The 17,458-nt window shown below is 44.0% G+C and overlaps 1 protein-coding gene across 7 annotated transcripts in view; it reads right to left on the bottom strand.

Moving 5' to 3' along the window:
• The window catches only part of mtus1a (microtubule associated tumor suppressor 1a), a 67,451-nt gene that overhangs the window by 15,864 nt on the left and 34,129 nt on the right, over nt 1–17,458 (bottom strand). For all 7 annotated transcript variants that reach the window (XR_006004011.2, XM_041904086.2, XM_041904085.2 and 4 more), the window contains 2 exons: nt 16,437–16,690; nt 5,299–5,365 (listed from right to left, as the gene is read on the bottom strand). Coding sequence is in view for 6 of the 7 variants with exons in the window: in XM_041904086.2 (XP_041760020.2) it covers nt 5,299–5,365; nt 16,437–16,690 (321 nt within the window). In the remaining variant the exon portion in view is untranslated. The remainder of the gene's footprint in view (nt 1–5,298; nt 5,366–16,436; nt 16,691–17,458) is intronic.

The raw sequence follows: 17,458 nt of genomic DNA, 5'->3' as shown, positions 1-17,458 counted from the left end.
AACTGTCTGGGGGGGGTCTTATCTCAGTCTATAGAACTGTCTGGGGTTCTTATCTCCGTCTATAGAACTGTCTGGGGTTCTTATCTCAGTCTATAGAACTGTCTGGGGGTCTTATCTCCATCTATAGAACTGTTTGGGGGGTCTTATCTCCATCTATAGAACTGTTTGGGGGGTCTTATCTCAGTCTGTAGAACTGTCTGGGGGTCTTAACTCAGTCTGTAGAACTGTCTGGGGGTCTTAACTCAGTCTGTAGAACTGTCTGGGGTCTTATCTCCATCTATAGAACTGTTTGGGGGGTCTTATCTCAGTCTATAGAACTGTCTGGGGTTCTTATCTCCGTCTATAGAACTGTCTGGGGTTCTTATCTCCGTCTATAGAACTGTCTGGGGTTCTTATCTCAGTCTATAGAACTGTCTGGGGTTCTTATCTCCGTCTATAGAACTGTCTGGGGGTCTTATCTCAGTCTGTAGAACTGTCTGGGGTCTTATCTCCATCTATAGAACTGTTTGGGGGGTCTTATCTCAGTCTGTAGAACTGTCTGGGGTTCTTATCTCAGTCTATAGAACTGTCTGGGGTTCTTATCTCCGTCTATAGAACTGTCTGGGGGGGTCTTATCTCAGTCTATAGAACTGTCTGGGGGGGGTCTTATCTCAGTCTGTAGAACTGTCTGGGGTTCTTAACTCAGTCTGTAGAACTGTCTGGGGTTCTTATCTCAGTCTGTAGAACTGTCTGGGATCTTATCTCCGTCTATAGAACTGTCTGGGGTTCTTATCTCCATCTATAGAACTGTCTGGGGTTCTTATCTCCGTCTATAGAACTGTCTGGGGTTCTTATCTCAGTCTATAGAACTGTCTGGGGTTCTTATCTCCGTCTATAGAACTGTCTGGGGTTCTTATCTCAGTCTATAGAACTGTCTGGGGTTCTTATCTCCGTCTATAGAACTGTCTGGGGGGGTCTTATCTCAGTCTGTAGAACTGTCTGGGGGTCTTATCTCCATCTATAGAACTGTTTGGGGGGTCTTATCTCAGTCTGTAGAACTGTCTGGGGGGGTCTTATCTCAGTCGTGTAGAACTGTCTGGGGGTCTTATCTCCGTCTATAGAACTGTCTGGGGGGGGTCTTATCTCAGTCTATAGAACTGTCTGGGGTTCTTATCTCCGTCTATAGAACTGTCTGGGGGTTCTTATCTCAGTCTATAGAACTGTCTGGGGTTCTTATCTCCGTCTATAGAACTGTCTGGGGGGGTCTTATCTCAGTCTGTAGAACTGTCTGGGGGTCTTATCTCCATCTATAGAACTGTTTGGGGGTTCTTATCTCCGTCTATAGAACTGTCTGGGGGGGTCTTATCTCAGTCTGTAGAACTGTCTGGGGGTCTTATCTCCATCTATAGAACTGTTTGGGGGTCTTATCTCCATCTATAGAACTGTTTGGGGGGTCTTATCTCAGTCTGTAGAACTGTCTGGGGGTCTTAACTCAGTCTGTAGAACTGTCTGGGGGTCTTAACTCAGTCTGTAGAACTGTCTGGGGGTCTTATCTCCATCTATAGAACTGTTTGGGGGGTCTTATCTCAGTCTATAGAACTGTCTGGGGTTCTTATCTCCGTCTATAGAACTGTCTGGGGTTCTTATCTCCGTCTATAGAACTGTCTGGGGTTCTTATCTCAGTCTATAGAACTGTCTGGGGTTCTTATCTCCGTCTATAGAACTGTCTGGGGGGGTCTTATCTCAGTCTGTAGAACTGTCTGGGGGTCTTATCTCCATCTATAGAACTGTTTGGGGGGTCTTATCTCAGTCTGTAGAACTGTCTGGGGGTCTTAACTCAGTCTGTAGAACTGTCTGGGGGTCTTATCTCCATCTATAGAACTGTTTGGGGGGTCTTATCTCAGTCTGTAGAACTGTCTCGGGGTCTTATCTCCATCTATAGAACTGTTTGGGGTTCTTATCTCCGTCTATAGAATTGTCTGGGGGTCTTATCTCAGTCTGTAGAACTGTCTGGGGGTCTTATTTATTAGAAGCTGATACACTGGGCTTAATGGGAAGGGGAGTCATGTGCTGGTCCCAAGGCTGAGGCACGTTGTCTGACCACCAACATGGAGGGAGGGGTGGAGCCACACTAGCCCCCAGTCAGACCACTGCAGCCCCATGGGAACAGAACAGATAGACGTAATACAGGGATGCAAACTGTTGAGGAGACAAAAGGGTGAGAAAAATATCCACATGGAAACAAAAAAAAATTAAATAATACAATCGGTGTGAAGCGCAAGAACAAATATTTTCAGAGAACAACAAGTACATTATACACATTTGCTTAATCTCAATACTCCTAACTCTCCAAAACATATTTACATCATTTAGCAGACGCTCTTATCCAGAGCGATTTACAAATTGGTGCATTCAACTTATGATAGCCAGTGGGACAACCACCTTTTTTTTTTCTTTATAAATGGGGGGTGGGGAAAGAAGGATTACTTTATACTATTCCAGGTATTCCTTAAAGAGGTAGGGTGTCAAGTGTCTCCGGAAGGTGGTCAGTGACTCCGCTGTCCTGGCGTCGTGGGGGAGCTTGTTCCACCATTGGGGTGCCAGAGCAGCGAATAGCTTTGATTGGGCTGAGCGGGAACTGTACTTCCGTAGAGGTAGGGGACTAGCAGGCCAGAGGTGGATGAACGTAGTGCCCTCGTTTGGGTGTAGGGTCTGATCAGAGCCTGAAGGTAAGGAGGTGCCGTTCCCCTCACAGCTCCGTAGACAAGCACCATGGTCTTGTAGTAGATGCGAGCCTAAACTGGAAGCCAGTGGAGTGTGCGGAGGAGCGGGGTGACATGAGAGAACTTGGGAAGGTTGAACACCAGACGGGCTGCAGCGTTCTGGATAAGTTGTAGGGGTTTATTTAAACACAATAGACAATAAATAGTGCCCACGGGTATGGGGAGTTGGGCTCGTTGGTCTGCGTACAAGGTTTATCATGTAATGATCATCTCAGTCTTCCCAGACAGGATCACAGAGCACTCAATCTGTTTGTTTGCCTAATTCAGTTCTCAGTTTGGTTTTTCCAGGTTTTGGATTTCCCCCTGTTTTTTTTCAGGTTTTCACTCTCAAAATCTCACTTGTCTTTATAAAAAAAAAAAACTAAATTGGATGTTCTAAGTCCACAACAATACTTAACATCAGGAGGTCTTTTAAGGTCTGGGGTGTAGTTGCCCTTAAATTCAATTGGGCACCAACAAGAGACCTTTGTGTTTGGCTAGTGGTGTTTCTGTAGTAGTTCGTATAGCGGTGTTTCATGTGATGGGAGAGTTTCTAAAAAAAAAAAAGCCCACTTGATTGATACAAATCATCATGATATCATTCTGCCAGGTAGGCCTACTTTACAATCAACATTTCATTGGGAAGTTTTTTTTTTTATGACCGTTTCTGCATGCTAACTGGCTACATAACACACAGGCACACAGAAACAGGCCTTACCTCTTCAGAAAGTTGCAGGAAATAAGAATCACTGATGCATTATTTCCATGAATTCTGAGAAACTAGTGCAATTTAACTATTTTTCTAATAAGTTCGAAACATGTAACTTTCTGTGCTCAGTCCAGAGGCTCAGCCAATGATTTTGATATGAGACGCCCCCCCCCAAACGTTTTTCCATCGGCTCTACAGGATTCACGTGGATGGTCTATTTTGAGATCAAAACAGTGAATATCGGCGACCATCCTGTAAACCACAGCATGGCCAGGAGGGGTGTGTCCAAGACCACTCCAGTGTGTGTGTGTCTGTGTGTGTGAGGGTTGTGGGGTGTGTCCTCGTCTCCACAGCTCTCCCACAGCCTCAGATGGTTTGGCATTCCAGCACAAGGGGCCTACTCTGACCAGGCCGGCTGCTAACAGCCTCTATGGCGGCCGGCTGCTAACAGCCTCTATGGGGGCCGGCTGCTAACAGCCTCTATGGGGGCCGGCTGCTAACAGCCTCTATGGGGGCCGGCTGCTAACAGCCTCTATGGGGGCCGGCTGCTAACAGCCTCTATGGGGGCCGGCTGCTAACAGCCTCTATGGGGGCCGGCTGCTAACAGCCTCTATGGGGGCCGGCTGCTAACAGCCTCTATGGGGACCGGGTGCCAACCTAAGGACCCCCAAGGGAACATGCTGCATCAGAGACACTCAGAACAGAGGCCGGGCCTAATAAAGCAGACACACACTTCTACACTGCGTCTGTTCTGGGCGTCCCATCCTCTCCTCGGTGGAGGATGGAACAAATTAACCAGGGAAGGAGGGAGAGAATCTAATTACAGGGCAGATAGAGAGGCAAAGGGAATACATGCAATAGGAGAACTGTTTGGTGACACTGCCTGCCAAAGAACAGCACTCTCACTGTTTATGTCATTGATTGTTCAGGCTTGTGACAGACTTAAGCTGCTTATTACACTCATCTATAGTCATGGCAGCAAAGTTTTTTCCAAAAGATGGTCACAAAGATGGTTTCTGAGCTTCCTTCCCACACGCTGAAAGCACAACATCACTGTCAAGGCAAAGCCCATCAGCCTAGTGCTGAGGGTTGGTCTGAGCCTAGTGCTAAGTAAGGGTTGGTCTGAGCCTAGTGCTAAGTAAGGGTTGGTCTGAGCCTAGTGCTAAGTAAGGGTTGGTCTGAGCCTAGTGCTAAGTAAGGGTTGGTCTGAGCCTAGTGCTAAGTAAAGGGTTGGTCTGAGCCTAGTGCTAAGTAAGGGTTGGTCTGAGCCTAGTGCTAAGTAAGGGTTGGTCTGAGCCTAGTGCTAAGTAAGGGTTGGTCTGAGCCTAGTGCTAAGTAAGGGTTGGTCTGAGCCTAGTGCTAAGTAAGGGTTGGTCTGAGCCTAGTGCTAAGTAAGGGTTGGTCTGAGCCTAGTGCTAAGTAAGGGTTGGTCTGAGCCTAGTGCTAAGTAAGGGTTGGTCTGAGCCTAGTGCTAAGTAAGGGTTGGTCTGAGCCTAGTGCTAAGTAAGGGTTGGTCTGAGCCTAGTGCTAAGTAAGGGTTGGTCTGAGCCTAGTGCTAAGTAAGGATTGGTCTGAGCCTAGTACCAAGTGCTCTGACAAATAAGAGCTGCACAAACAAAACAGAGTAGCAATGAGCCCCATCTGTGTAGTGTTAGCCGTAGTGATAGCTTAAGTAAACGTAGTGAAGTATTGAAGTGTGCCCTAGATGCTGATCTTGGGTCAGTTTATAATTTCCCCCACTAATGGTTAAGGTTAGGATTGGGGGAGGGGAAGCTGATCCTAGATATGTACCTAGGAGAAGGTTAACCCCGGAGCGGTTAGGGTTGTCTCTGTGGTGACCTTACTTACCCAGCTCTCCCTGCAAGGTCATCAGTTCCTGGGTCAGGTCCCTGCGCTGCTTAATGACCTCATCACGCTGGGAAACAAACACACTGTTAGTCATCATTTAAAAACTCAGTTTGGGGCTTTGGTTCGCTGGCACACTGCAACAGGCTTGAGCCACGCCCCCCCACACACAAACACACAACAGTTCAATAAGAATAACCTAAAAAAATGAATTTGTATAACAGCTTTCAATTCAATATCCTTGAAGATCTCCTTTAGAATAATATACGGCCATTTTAGATGCACACATCAGACGCATATTAAAGATTGATGACAAGTACCTCTGGGATAAATCCAATGACAGTAACAGCTTCAGTAGTGTATGTGAGCTCCATCTCCTCAACTTCATTTCATTAACAGGATATTGAGCCAAATATCACAGTTGCATTGCTCCTACTCTAACAAATGCTATTCTACAGCATACAAATATATTTACTTTACCAGCAAATGCAACACAAGCTCCTTCACCTTCTCTTTCTCTCTCCCCATCTTTACAGAGGCAGCCCTAGCTGCAGTGCTCCTCCCAAACTGACGCAGAAGGAATCCCCCACTAACCGGTCTCCTACTCCTCAACAAATCCACCAGACACAGCACCAACTGAGGAGGACCACAGACCCTGTTACTGTCCTGAACCTCAGGCCCTGTTACTGTCCTGAACCTCAGGCCCTGTTACTGTCCTGAACCTCAGGCCCTGTTACTGTCCTGAACCTCAGGCCCTGTTACTGTCCTGAACCTCAGGCCCTGTTACTGTCCTGAACCTCAGGCCCTGTTACTGTCCTGAACCTCAGGCCCTGTTACTGTCCTGAACCTCAGGCCCTGTTACTGTCCTGAACCTCAGGCCCTGTTACTGTCCTGGAGCAAACTCCTTCAGAGCAGAAGGATAACAGAACACAGAGAAAATAAACAGAGGCTAATGAGTCATCAGTCACAGAACAGACAAGTCAAATAAAAAATCCTATCCTCTAATGAAGGGTCAGTAAGACACAGTTAGCAGTGTGTCCTGTCCCTGGTCCTCGTCCCCACTACAGACAGAGTAGAACAAAATATATAAGTCCTTTACCCGGTCTCCAGAGCAGGGAGGGCTAAGGCACGTTCTGCTCCCCGAGCAGCCCATGGTCCAGCCTCAGCGAGTCTCCCCCAGGCTACGGAGGCCCAGAACACCAGGACAGCAGCCCAGGTGGACACCACCTCCACACACTCTCTAGGAATGCTCCAACTACATCTGACTGAGGCACGACTGAAAACGGCCCTGCTATCTGAGCTTTACCGTATTCTCCCTAAGAGAGCGACAGACTGCAGAGTGGAGTGGGACAGCCTCCTTACAGCTGAGCTGAGGTCACTTTAAAACGGTGGTAGTAGCAGGCAGCAGTGGGAAAAGGCAGAGCGTGGCAAATAAGATAGGATGCGTCCCAAATGGCACTCCATTCCCTATATAGTGCACCATATGGGCCCTGGTCAAAAGTAATGCACTACATAGGAAATAGGGTGCCATTTGGGATGCACATATACATAAAAAGGTCAGGGCTCCTGACATTAGGCTGATGGAGAGGCACTTACACCCCATTGAGTAGCAGGAGAGGGCCTGGCTGTGCAGTGACCTTCCCAAGGGATGACACTGGGAGAAGGGTTCATTACTACCACAACCGCCCCCTCCACCATGCATTCAATCATTGCTTTTATATCATATTTCTATGCTATTTCTATCCTATTGCTCTATGACATACAGTGGATTCAGTGCCAGCTAGATATATGGTATTAACCTTCTATTCCAAAAGCTGAATTTCCATGACAGATCAAATGTCCAGCTTCAGGGTAAAGAGGTTACAGTAGTCAGGCTTGTGACTAAAGCCCACAGTGCAGACTCAGAGAGAACAGGATATTAATGTAATTAGAAGGAGATGGCTTTGACTGGCCTGCCTATTTAGCCCCGACTGTATGCATCCCAAATGACACCCTATTCCCGACATAGCGCACTACATAGGGAATGGGGTGCCATTTGGGACACAGCTTGTATCAGTATTAATGCAATGCTGGAACCTCTTCACAAATTAATGTCAGATTGAATTTACTGTATCATCATTGGGACAGTATGGTAGAGGGCTGGTAATGAATAAACTAGTATCATCATTGGGACAGAGGGCTGATAATTAAACTATTATCATCAATGGAACATTATGACAGAGGGTTGGTAATGAATACATTAGTATAATCGCTGGGACAGTGATCTGGTAATGAATAAACTAGTATCATCATTGGGACAGAGGGCTGATAATTAAACTATTATCATCAATGGAACATTATGACAGAGGGTTGGTAATGAATACATTAGTATAATCGCTGGGACAGTGATCTGGTAATGAATAAACTAGTATCATCATTGGGACAGAGTGTTGGTAATTAATAAAGTAGTATCATCATTGGGACAGAGTGTTGGTAATTAATAAAGTAGTATCATCATTGGGACAGAGTGTTGGTAATTAATAAAGTAGTATCATCATTGGGACAGAGTGTTGGTAATTAATAAACTAGTATCATTGGGACAGCATGACAGAGGGCTGGTAATGAATAAAGTAGTATCATCATTGGGACAGTGACAGTGGGCTGGTAATTAATAAACTAGTATCATCATTAGGACAGTGGGCTGGTAATTAATAAACTAGTATCATCATTAGGATTGTATGACAGAGGGCTGTAATGAATAAACTAGTATCATTGGGACAGCATGACAGAGGGCTGGTAATTAATAAACTATTATCATCAATGGGACAGTATGACAGAGGGCTGGTAATGAATAAACTAGTATCATTGGGACAGCATGACAGAGGGCTAGTAATGAATAAAGTAGTATCATCATTAGGACAGCGGGCTGGTAATTAATAAACTAGTATCATCATTAGGACAGTATGACAAAGGGCTGGTAATAAATAAACTAGTATCATCATTAGGACAGTATGACAAAGGGCTGGTAATAAATAAACTAGTATAATCATTAGGACAGTATGACAAAGGGCTGGTAATAAATAAACTAGTATCATCATTGGGACAGAGTGCTGGTAATTAATAAACTAGTATCATCATTGGGACAGAGTGCTGGTAATTAATAAACTAGTATCATCATTGGGACAGAGTGCTGGTAATTAATAAACTAGTATCATCATCATCATCGGGCCAGTATGACAGATATGGTAATGAATAAATTAGTATCATCATTGGGACAGCATGACAGAGGGATGGTAATGAATAAACTAGTATCATCATTGGGACAGTATGACAGAAAGCTGATAATTAATAAATGTACCATTATCTCCTATTTTCTCAAGGAGAAAGACAAATCATTTTCTGTCTGTCTGTGGTGGGCCCCTCTTTCTGAGGGTCTGATTTCTCAAATGCCTTTTCAGTTTAATTGAACAAATACACTGAGTGTACAAAACATTAGGAACACCTGCCCTTTCCATGACAGACTGACAAGGTGAAAGCTATGATCTCTTATTGATGTCACCTGTTAAATCCACTTCGGAACAGTGTAGATGAAGGGGAGGAGACAGGTTAAAGAAGGATTTTTAAGCCTCAAGACAATTGAGACATGGATTGTGTATGTGTGCCATTCATAGGGTGAATGGGCAAGACAAAATATTTAAGTGCCTTTGAACGGGGTATGGTAGTAGGTGCCAGGCGCACCAGTTTGAGTGTGTCAAGAACTGCAACGCTGCTGGGTTTTTCACGCTCAAAAGTTTCCTGTGTGCATCAAGAATGGTCCACCACCCAAAGGACTTCCAGCCACCTTGACACAACCGTGGGAAGCATTTGAGTCAACATGGGCCAGCATCCCTGCGGAATGCTTTCGACACCTTGTAGTCTATGCCCCAACGTATTGAAGCTGTTCTGAGGGAAAAATGGATGGGATGCAACTTAATATTACGAAGGTGTTCCTAATGTTTTGTACACTCAGTGTATGTGAGCAAATCACCATATAATTCGGAGGACACGCTACCCTCGTCTCTGAATGTCAAAAATTTCCCAGACCTCCACCATAATGATATCATACAGAGGGTTTACGATGACCCTCCGCGAGAGGTTTAGATCAATAAAACCTCCAGTAATCAAACCAGATCCAGATATAATGGTCTGGAAATGTTACGTGAAAAAGACGTACAGATGTAGGATCTTAATTTGATAACTCTTTTGTTGCTGAGAATTTTCCTGCACAGCAGGAAATGCAAACTTGTAGTGTATTTGAGTTTTTTAAAAAGGCTTCAAGTTTGTAATTTCCACTTTGAAATGTCTGACTTGATTTGCCCTAATGAAAAATGTATCAACCCCTACAGAAATGTCCATTAATTATAGTCCACATAATATAATTCACATTTCCTTTTGCTGCAGGATTATTTTCCTGCTGTAGCAAACTGGCTCAAATTAAGGAGCTACATCTGTAGCAACAAAGGGGAGATGAAGGGCAGGCAGACCAATGATCATAGTAAGGTCTGGAAGGTGGGGGACGATAATAAAGGTGGGTTATTATCTAACATCCTTATCATTTAAATAGTCATATTCTTTACATCCAGTAATTAGCCTTCACTTTTGAATCACACCACGGTCTCCTCTTCTATAGATATTACGGTAATCCATGTCCAGTGCTGACGGGAATCAGCTAAACAGGTGATAAGAAACAGAACTCAGCAGCTCAACAACACACCACACCACCTTTTCCAGTGTTTGGTTGTGGCTCGTAACCATATCAAGTCAACAGCTGGGACATTCTCACACAGACATTGCAAGGCCCAGCCTCCTATTCCTAGCCTACTGACTGGCTAACAGATTCCAATGCTGTACACAGTGTTCAGAAACAAACAGATTCCCCAACAGAACATGTGCCACCCATAGCCTATTCATACACTCCCAATAGATCATTTTATTTCACATTGGACCATTGAGTCCTTGTAATGATCAGAATTAAATAAGGCAATATGACATGCTGATAACACCCACATACTGAACCTGTTGAAACCTGACAATAGATCTCTAATGAGGCTACCATTGACTTCCAATGAGAGTGCTGGAGCTAGTGATTGTCACTGTGTCAGAGAGGGGGACAGAGGGGGCTGAGACAGCTGCTTTACCACCATCACAGACACCAGGAACTCTGCTGTTTTTCCTGTCTGTTCAGATAATCACTTTCACAGCCCGTCCACCCAAACAGAAGGACCCGAGTCCAACTTTAGAAACTGGAGATCACACGGAGACGGAATGTAGAGTGTGTGTGTGTGTTGGGAAAGTAACTCTTGAAATCAGTGACGTCTTTGGAACAAGGAGCTTGTCTTTAACTGACAGGGCTTAAGCAATACAATAAGCATTTAACCTCAATGTATTTCATCAGTGTTTTGACAGCAGCCAGGTGATAATGACAACCCTTCTATCTGTCAACTCTCCCAGTCTCTGTCTAAATCACTCTACACATGCATTCTAATGTTTCAGCAAATGGAATGTAGCCATGTTCTGACATGTACTGCCAGGGTTCTCAAGAGGGTCCCTCAAACAGTTAAGGAGGGAGGGGGAGGAGAGGGAAGTCAGCTAAAATAATTTCCCAAGAATGGTGCAAGTTTAGTCCACATTTCTCCATCCATGTTGAAACTGTCCCTCTCTGGATTCTAAGTGACCACAGCAACAGAACTCTGTTCCCCAAAGGATAGCATCTGTCATCACACCTCCAGTACTGGCTACTGCTGCCTAGAAAAACACCACTTTGGACAAATGCAGGCATGTGGGCTACCTTTATCCCATATCCAAAGGGTGGATTCATTTTTGCCAATCAAGAGAAACAGGGTCTATAAAATAGACACTGACAGCACACCCCGGCCAATTCACCACACACCACTAATGTCCTATAGAAAGCTGAACATGAATACATGCATCCACAGTCCACTTTACACTAATGCATACGGCATATGCAGTATATGATCGCATCCACCGTGTCTGGTTTGTATCAGGAGCTGAGCTCAGGGCACAACTGGCAGTGATGTCAGATAAGGGGCCCAGGGGCCTCTGGGAGAAAGGCCTAACAGACATGGGTTGTGTCCCAAATGGCACACCCTATTCCCTACATAGTGCACTACTTTTGACCAGGGCCCATAGGGTAGAATACTATGTAGGCAGGAATAGGGTGCCATTTGGGACACACCCATGACGTCAACATCACTGTATCAACCCCAGTCTGACAACAGCCAGAACCAGAGACACGTCCATTTAACTGATATTACCTTCTCTGCAAAGAAACAGAGATCATATGAACAAATAAACTGCTAATGAATAACAACTAATTAGAAATCATCTCTGTGCCATGATCATTCTCAGTGCAGTTTCTCATGGACAGAGAATGATATGGGAGTCAGTACTACGTTGTTATTGATGAAAAGGGGAGAGCGGAAGTCTCTCAACCTCAGCAGGCTGATATTTACTGTCACCATCACTGAGAAACCCAGCGTTTAAGACGTTAACCAGGCAGCAGGGATAATGAAGGAGGAAGGAAAACACATTCATTTGGAGGTAAGGGGCTTCGGCAAGTCAGCTATTTCCTCAAAAAGACCTGTGGTTGCCTCCCAAATGGCACCCTGTTCCCTTTAGAGTGCACTAATTTTGATCAGGGCCCTATAGTAGTAGTGAACTATTGCCTTTATCTAATACTGTAGACTATGGTCCTAGTCTAACATGGAAATGTATAGGTGAAAAGGTCAAATGACATGGTACTATAAAGGATAGTGTAAAGATGAAAGCCTTGAAAGGTCACATGACAGTGCTGAGAGCAAACGGCCAGTTCTCTCCTAACTGAGGAAGAATGTGACTTCATAACATTTAACATTTGTTGTTGAGTGTGTGTGTATACATGATAAGATAAACATGTATTATAGAGAACTTTAAATCTTTTAGTTTTTCAATATTTTAAAAACTTCAACGTACTTGTACAAACATTTTCTGAACCATTTCATCAAGGCCAATTCTAAAGTTAGTTGTCACTAATCTGGCCAAGGTAACTGAAATACAATACATGACAAAAGGTATGTGGACACCTGCTCGTCGAACATCTAATTCCAAAATCATGGGCATTAATATGGAGTTGGTCCACCCCTTTGCTGCTATAACAGCCGCCACTCTTCTGGGAAGGTTTTCCCACTAGATGTTGGAACATTGATGCGGGGACTTGCTTCCATTCAGCCACAAGAGCATTAGTGAGGTCAGTCACTGATGTTGGGCAATTAGGCCTGGCTCGCAGTCGGCATTACAATTCATCCTAAAGGTGTTCGTTGGGGTTGAGGTCAGGGCTCTGTGCAGGCCAGTCAAGTTCATCCACACAGATCTTGACAAAACATTTCTGTATGGACCTCGCTTGTGCACGAGGGCATTATGCTGAAACAGGAAAGGGCCTTCCCCAAACTGTTGCCACAAAGTTGGAAGCACAGAATCGTCTAGAATGTCATTGTATGCTGTAGCGTTAAGATTTCCCTTCACTGGAACTAAGGGACCTAGCCCAAACCATGAAAACCAGCCCCAGACCATTATTCTTCCTCCACCCAAACTTTACAGTTGGCACTATGCAGTCGGGCAGGTAGCATTGTCCTGGTATCCGCCAAACCCAGATTCGTCCGTCGGACTGCCAGATGGTGAATCATGATTGATCACTCCAGAGAATGCATTTCCACTGCTCAAGAGTCCAATGGCGGCAAGCTTTACACCACTCCTGCCGATGCTTGGCATTGCGCATGGTGATCTTAGGCTTGTGTGAGGCTGCTTGGCCTTGGAAACCCATTTTATGAAGCTCCCGACGAACAGTTATTGTGCTGACGTTGCTTCCAGAGGTAGTTTGGAACTCAGTAGTGAATGTTGCAACTGAGGACAGACATTTTTTTACGCGCTACGCGCTTCGGCAGTCGCCGGTCCAGTTCTGTAAGCTTGTGGCCTACCACTTTGCGGCTGAGCCATTGTTGCTCCTAGTCGTGTCCACTTCACAATAACAGCGCTTACAGTTGACCGGGGCAGCTCTAGCAGGGCAGAAATGTGACGGACTGACTTGCTGGAAAGGCTCCTCAGTGAGGCCATTCTACTGCCAATGTTTGTCTATGGAGATTGCATGGCTGTGTACTCGATTTTATACACCTGTCAGCAACGGGTGTGACTTAAATAGCCGAATCTACTAATTCGAAGGGGTGTCCACATACTTTTGTATATATAGTGTAGCTCATGAACCATAGGCTATGTACCCCAGCAGGGCCTGATAGTGGCGGTTTTTACACTGTGTTTATGGAGACATGGACTGGAAATCTAATGAAAACATGCCAATGACATCACCCAGTATACTGTAATGGTAGAAGAAACATACAGCATATTATGTATTAGTATTGAGCTGAAAATACAATATCTGGCCAAGAGTTCCACAACTAGTTGTTAAACTGTACTCAATTGTATAGCCTAAGCATGAGTTCATGAGATTCTGTATGAAAAGCGCTATATCAAATCTATTAATAATAATAACAATAATATTAGTAGAAAGCCTCTACTATGACCATAATTTGTGCTGCGGCAACCAACATGAGGGAGGGTGGTGGCTGAGGTTGGCTGTGTTCTGTTGGTCTGGGTTAGGGTGGATTGGTCTGGGTTAGGGTGGATTGGTCTGGGTTAGGGTGGATTGGTCTGGGTTAGGGTGGGCTGGGGTGTACAGTATAGTCAGCCAGGGAGAGGAGAGTTGCTGATAGGATAAGCTCATCTGTAGTGCACCGTGGGAAGGTGTAAAGTTCCAATCATATCACTCATATCATATCACATGAGAAGGAAAAACAGTGAGCTGAACACAACCCCAGTTCATACCAACCAGAGTTATCTGACCAAGCAGCGTCAGCAACATGATTAAGAACCACAATGTAATCTAATGTCCTAAATTACACTAGTGTCTCAATGTCCTCAATTCTATCAGTATAAAAAGCAACAGTAACTCCCTTACCAGAATTCAGTGTCTTTGTTAAGTGTATGGTTAAGGTTACATACATTTTCTAACCTCTCTGGATTACAACCAAATTATGATAAATGTACTATATTACGTATCGGATCACTAAAAAAAATACAATTTGTACATTACCATGTAGTTTACCAATAAAATGGTCTGATGGTGATGTTGATATACTCGGAATACATATCCCAAAGGAAATAAATGATCTCACTCCAAGACATTTTAATAGAAAGTTAGCAAAAATAGATAAGATCTTGCTACCATGGAAAGGTCAATTTGTGGAAAAATCACCCTGATGAACGCTTTAGTATTATCCCAGTTTACCTATTTGCCTTGCAAACAGTTTTTTAAATTATGAGAAAAAAAGATTCACTTTTATTTGGAACGGCAAGCCAGACAAAATTAAACAGGCTTATTTATATAATGAATATGAATTCGGAGGACAGAAATTATTAAATATTAAAGCATTAGACCTATCACTAAAAGCTTCAGTCATACAAAAGTTATACTTAAATCCAAACTGTTTCTCTAGCAAATTAGTAAGATTGTCTCACCCCATGTTCAAGAATGGCCTTTTTCCCTTTATTCAGATTACAAACTCTCACTTTCAGTTATTTGAAAAGGAAATAATCTCCCAAATATCACTATTTCTAAAACAAGCCATAGAACGTTGGTTGCAATTTCAATTGAATCCTCCAGAAATGACAGAACAAATAATACAACAAATAGTGGTTAAACTCAAATATACTGATTGATAAAAAAATATATAATATAATAGGTAGGACTGGTGGAGTTGTCGCACATGCAACTAACAAAAACATATGGAAATGTCTGCGCTACCCAAAATTACAACCAAATAATTGCAGTATTACCGCAACAATGGAAGAGGAAAGTGGAAGGGGGAAAAAGTAAGGAACTTGTCTGTCGGCCTTGCATTAAAGAACATAATTGGTTAAAGAAAATTGTGATAAATAAAAAAGTATACCAGTTTCATTTAAGGACCAAAGGATTGACAGCCGTCCCATATAGATTGCAAAATAGTTGGGAAGAGATTTTTGACGTACCGATTCCATGGCATAGTGTTTATGAACTGATACGCAAAATGACGCCGGATTAAAAACTTAGAATCTTTCAATTCAGATTTTGCTTGGAAGAGACAGAATCATTAGATCATTTGTTTTGGTACTGTCCATTTGTAGCTTGTTTTTGGTCACAGGTCCAGGAATGGCTGATGGATTGCAATATTTACCTGGAGCTAACCTTGCAGATAGCACTACTGGGTGATCTGAAAAGTCATAGTCAAATTGATCAATAATATAATAATACTTTTAGCAAAAATGTATATTTTCAATTTACAATCTGTAGAAACAATGAGAATAGAAGGGTTCAGAACTTTTGTGAAACATCACAGTATAGTTGAAAAATATATGGCAAATAGAAATCCAATATGGATGGTGTTAAGAGATAGATGGGTGGTGTTGAATGGAGCTGAAGGATGGGACTAATAACAACTAATGTAAAGCAAACTGTGTCCATAATAAGTATATAGGTTATAGGTTGAGAGCTTTTGTGGAAGAGCACAGTTAGAAAGATATGGTATATAGAAGCACACCGGATGGACATCATGAAAATGATCGGAGAGGTTGAGGAAGTTCAGGAGTAAAAACAAACAATAGAATTATTGTAAAATTGACTGTGTCCATAAATTCTATATAGTATGCATAAGCTGGATGTAGAGGCCTAAGCGTTGTTGTTCACTAGTTTACTGCAATTAGGGGAGGGGTGGTGGGGTTGGAAAGTAATAAAGGGAAATATATTTTTTTTAAGGGTATGTATGCACACACACACACACACACACACACACACACACACACACACACACACACACACACACACACACACACACACACACACACACACACACACACACACACACACACAGGGTATTGGAAGTGATGCAGAAAATTACATTGATGGAAGTTACAATCTATCTGCAATATTAAAGCTGATCTACCCCCTAATAAAAAATAAATAAAAAAAGAAGAATAAATAAACATGTATGGTTAAGGTTAAGACATCCATACAGAAACATTAAAGGTGTGTTTCCTACCTCTACCAGGGTCTGCTGCAGCACCACCACAATGGCCTCAAATTTACAGTTACTGGCAGCCAGGAGTCCCTGGAGCTGCTGGAGGCTCTGGTTCTTCCTCTCACACAGTGCCCGGTAGCTCTCCGTGCCCGCTGCCCTGCCCTCCGCCAACACCAGGTCTGGATGCCTATTGCTCTGGGGCGGCGATGGCACTGGTGACCGCTGTTGAGGCTGTGGGTGGCTCCGTGGTGTCGCCCTCGGTCTGTTCTTGTCCACTACAAGAGAACATCCAGCGTTCAGCGTTGTTACAATGTTCAGCATCATCATTTCCCCCTCCATGATCCCTGTAGAAGACTAGATACAGTATCACCCCATAAACTCCAGCCAGAGACTACTGTCCAGTCTAGCTCCAGCCTCCAGAGAGAGACAGTCGGACTACTGTCCAGTAACACTAGCCCAGCTCCAGCCTCCAGCCCATACAGGATGGCTGCCTGTCCAGTAACACTAGCCCAGCTCCAGCCTCCAGCCCATACAGGATGGCTGCCTGTCCAGTAACACTAGCCCAGCTCCAGCCTCCAACCCATACAGGATGGCTGTCTGTCCAGTAACACTAGCCCAGCTCCAGCCTCCAGCCCATACAGGATGGCTGTCTGTCCAGTAAAGATGGCATATGGGACAGTGGCACTGTCCTGTCCACGGAGCCCTTAGCAGCAGAAAGATGATTCACAGAGCCATTATTACCCAGCGAAAGAGGAGAGAGATGCTCCACTCTTCCAGCCCCAACCACACAGTAAAATGGATCCCCCGAATGAGATTACATCTCCATATCCTGATTCAATCATCCTCCTGCTCTGCTCTCTGGACGGACTCAGTGGTCGCCAGAGCCCGCTTATTTTAGCAGGGCCGTGCCAGTGGTTTTGATTTACATGAGCTTTATAAATATAACACCCCTCTGCATAATAACCGCATGTATCCCACTAATGAACAGAGGGCTATGTAAGCCCTGCCATAGCTTCTTAGAAGTTAAAGGAAACTGACTCTAA

This window comes from Coregonus clupeaformis, chromosome 2 (assembly GCF_020615455.1).
Source record: "Coregonus clupeaformis isolate EN_2021a chromosome 2, ASM2061545v1, whole genome shotgun sequence".
Taxonomy (NCBI): Eukaryota; Metazoa; Chordata; class Actinopteri; order Salmoniformes; family Salmonidae; genus Coregonus; species Coregonus clupeaformis.
The sequence above is the reverse complement of the archived record's forward strand: the minus strand, read 5'-3'. Positions and strand labels throughout refer to the sequence as shown.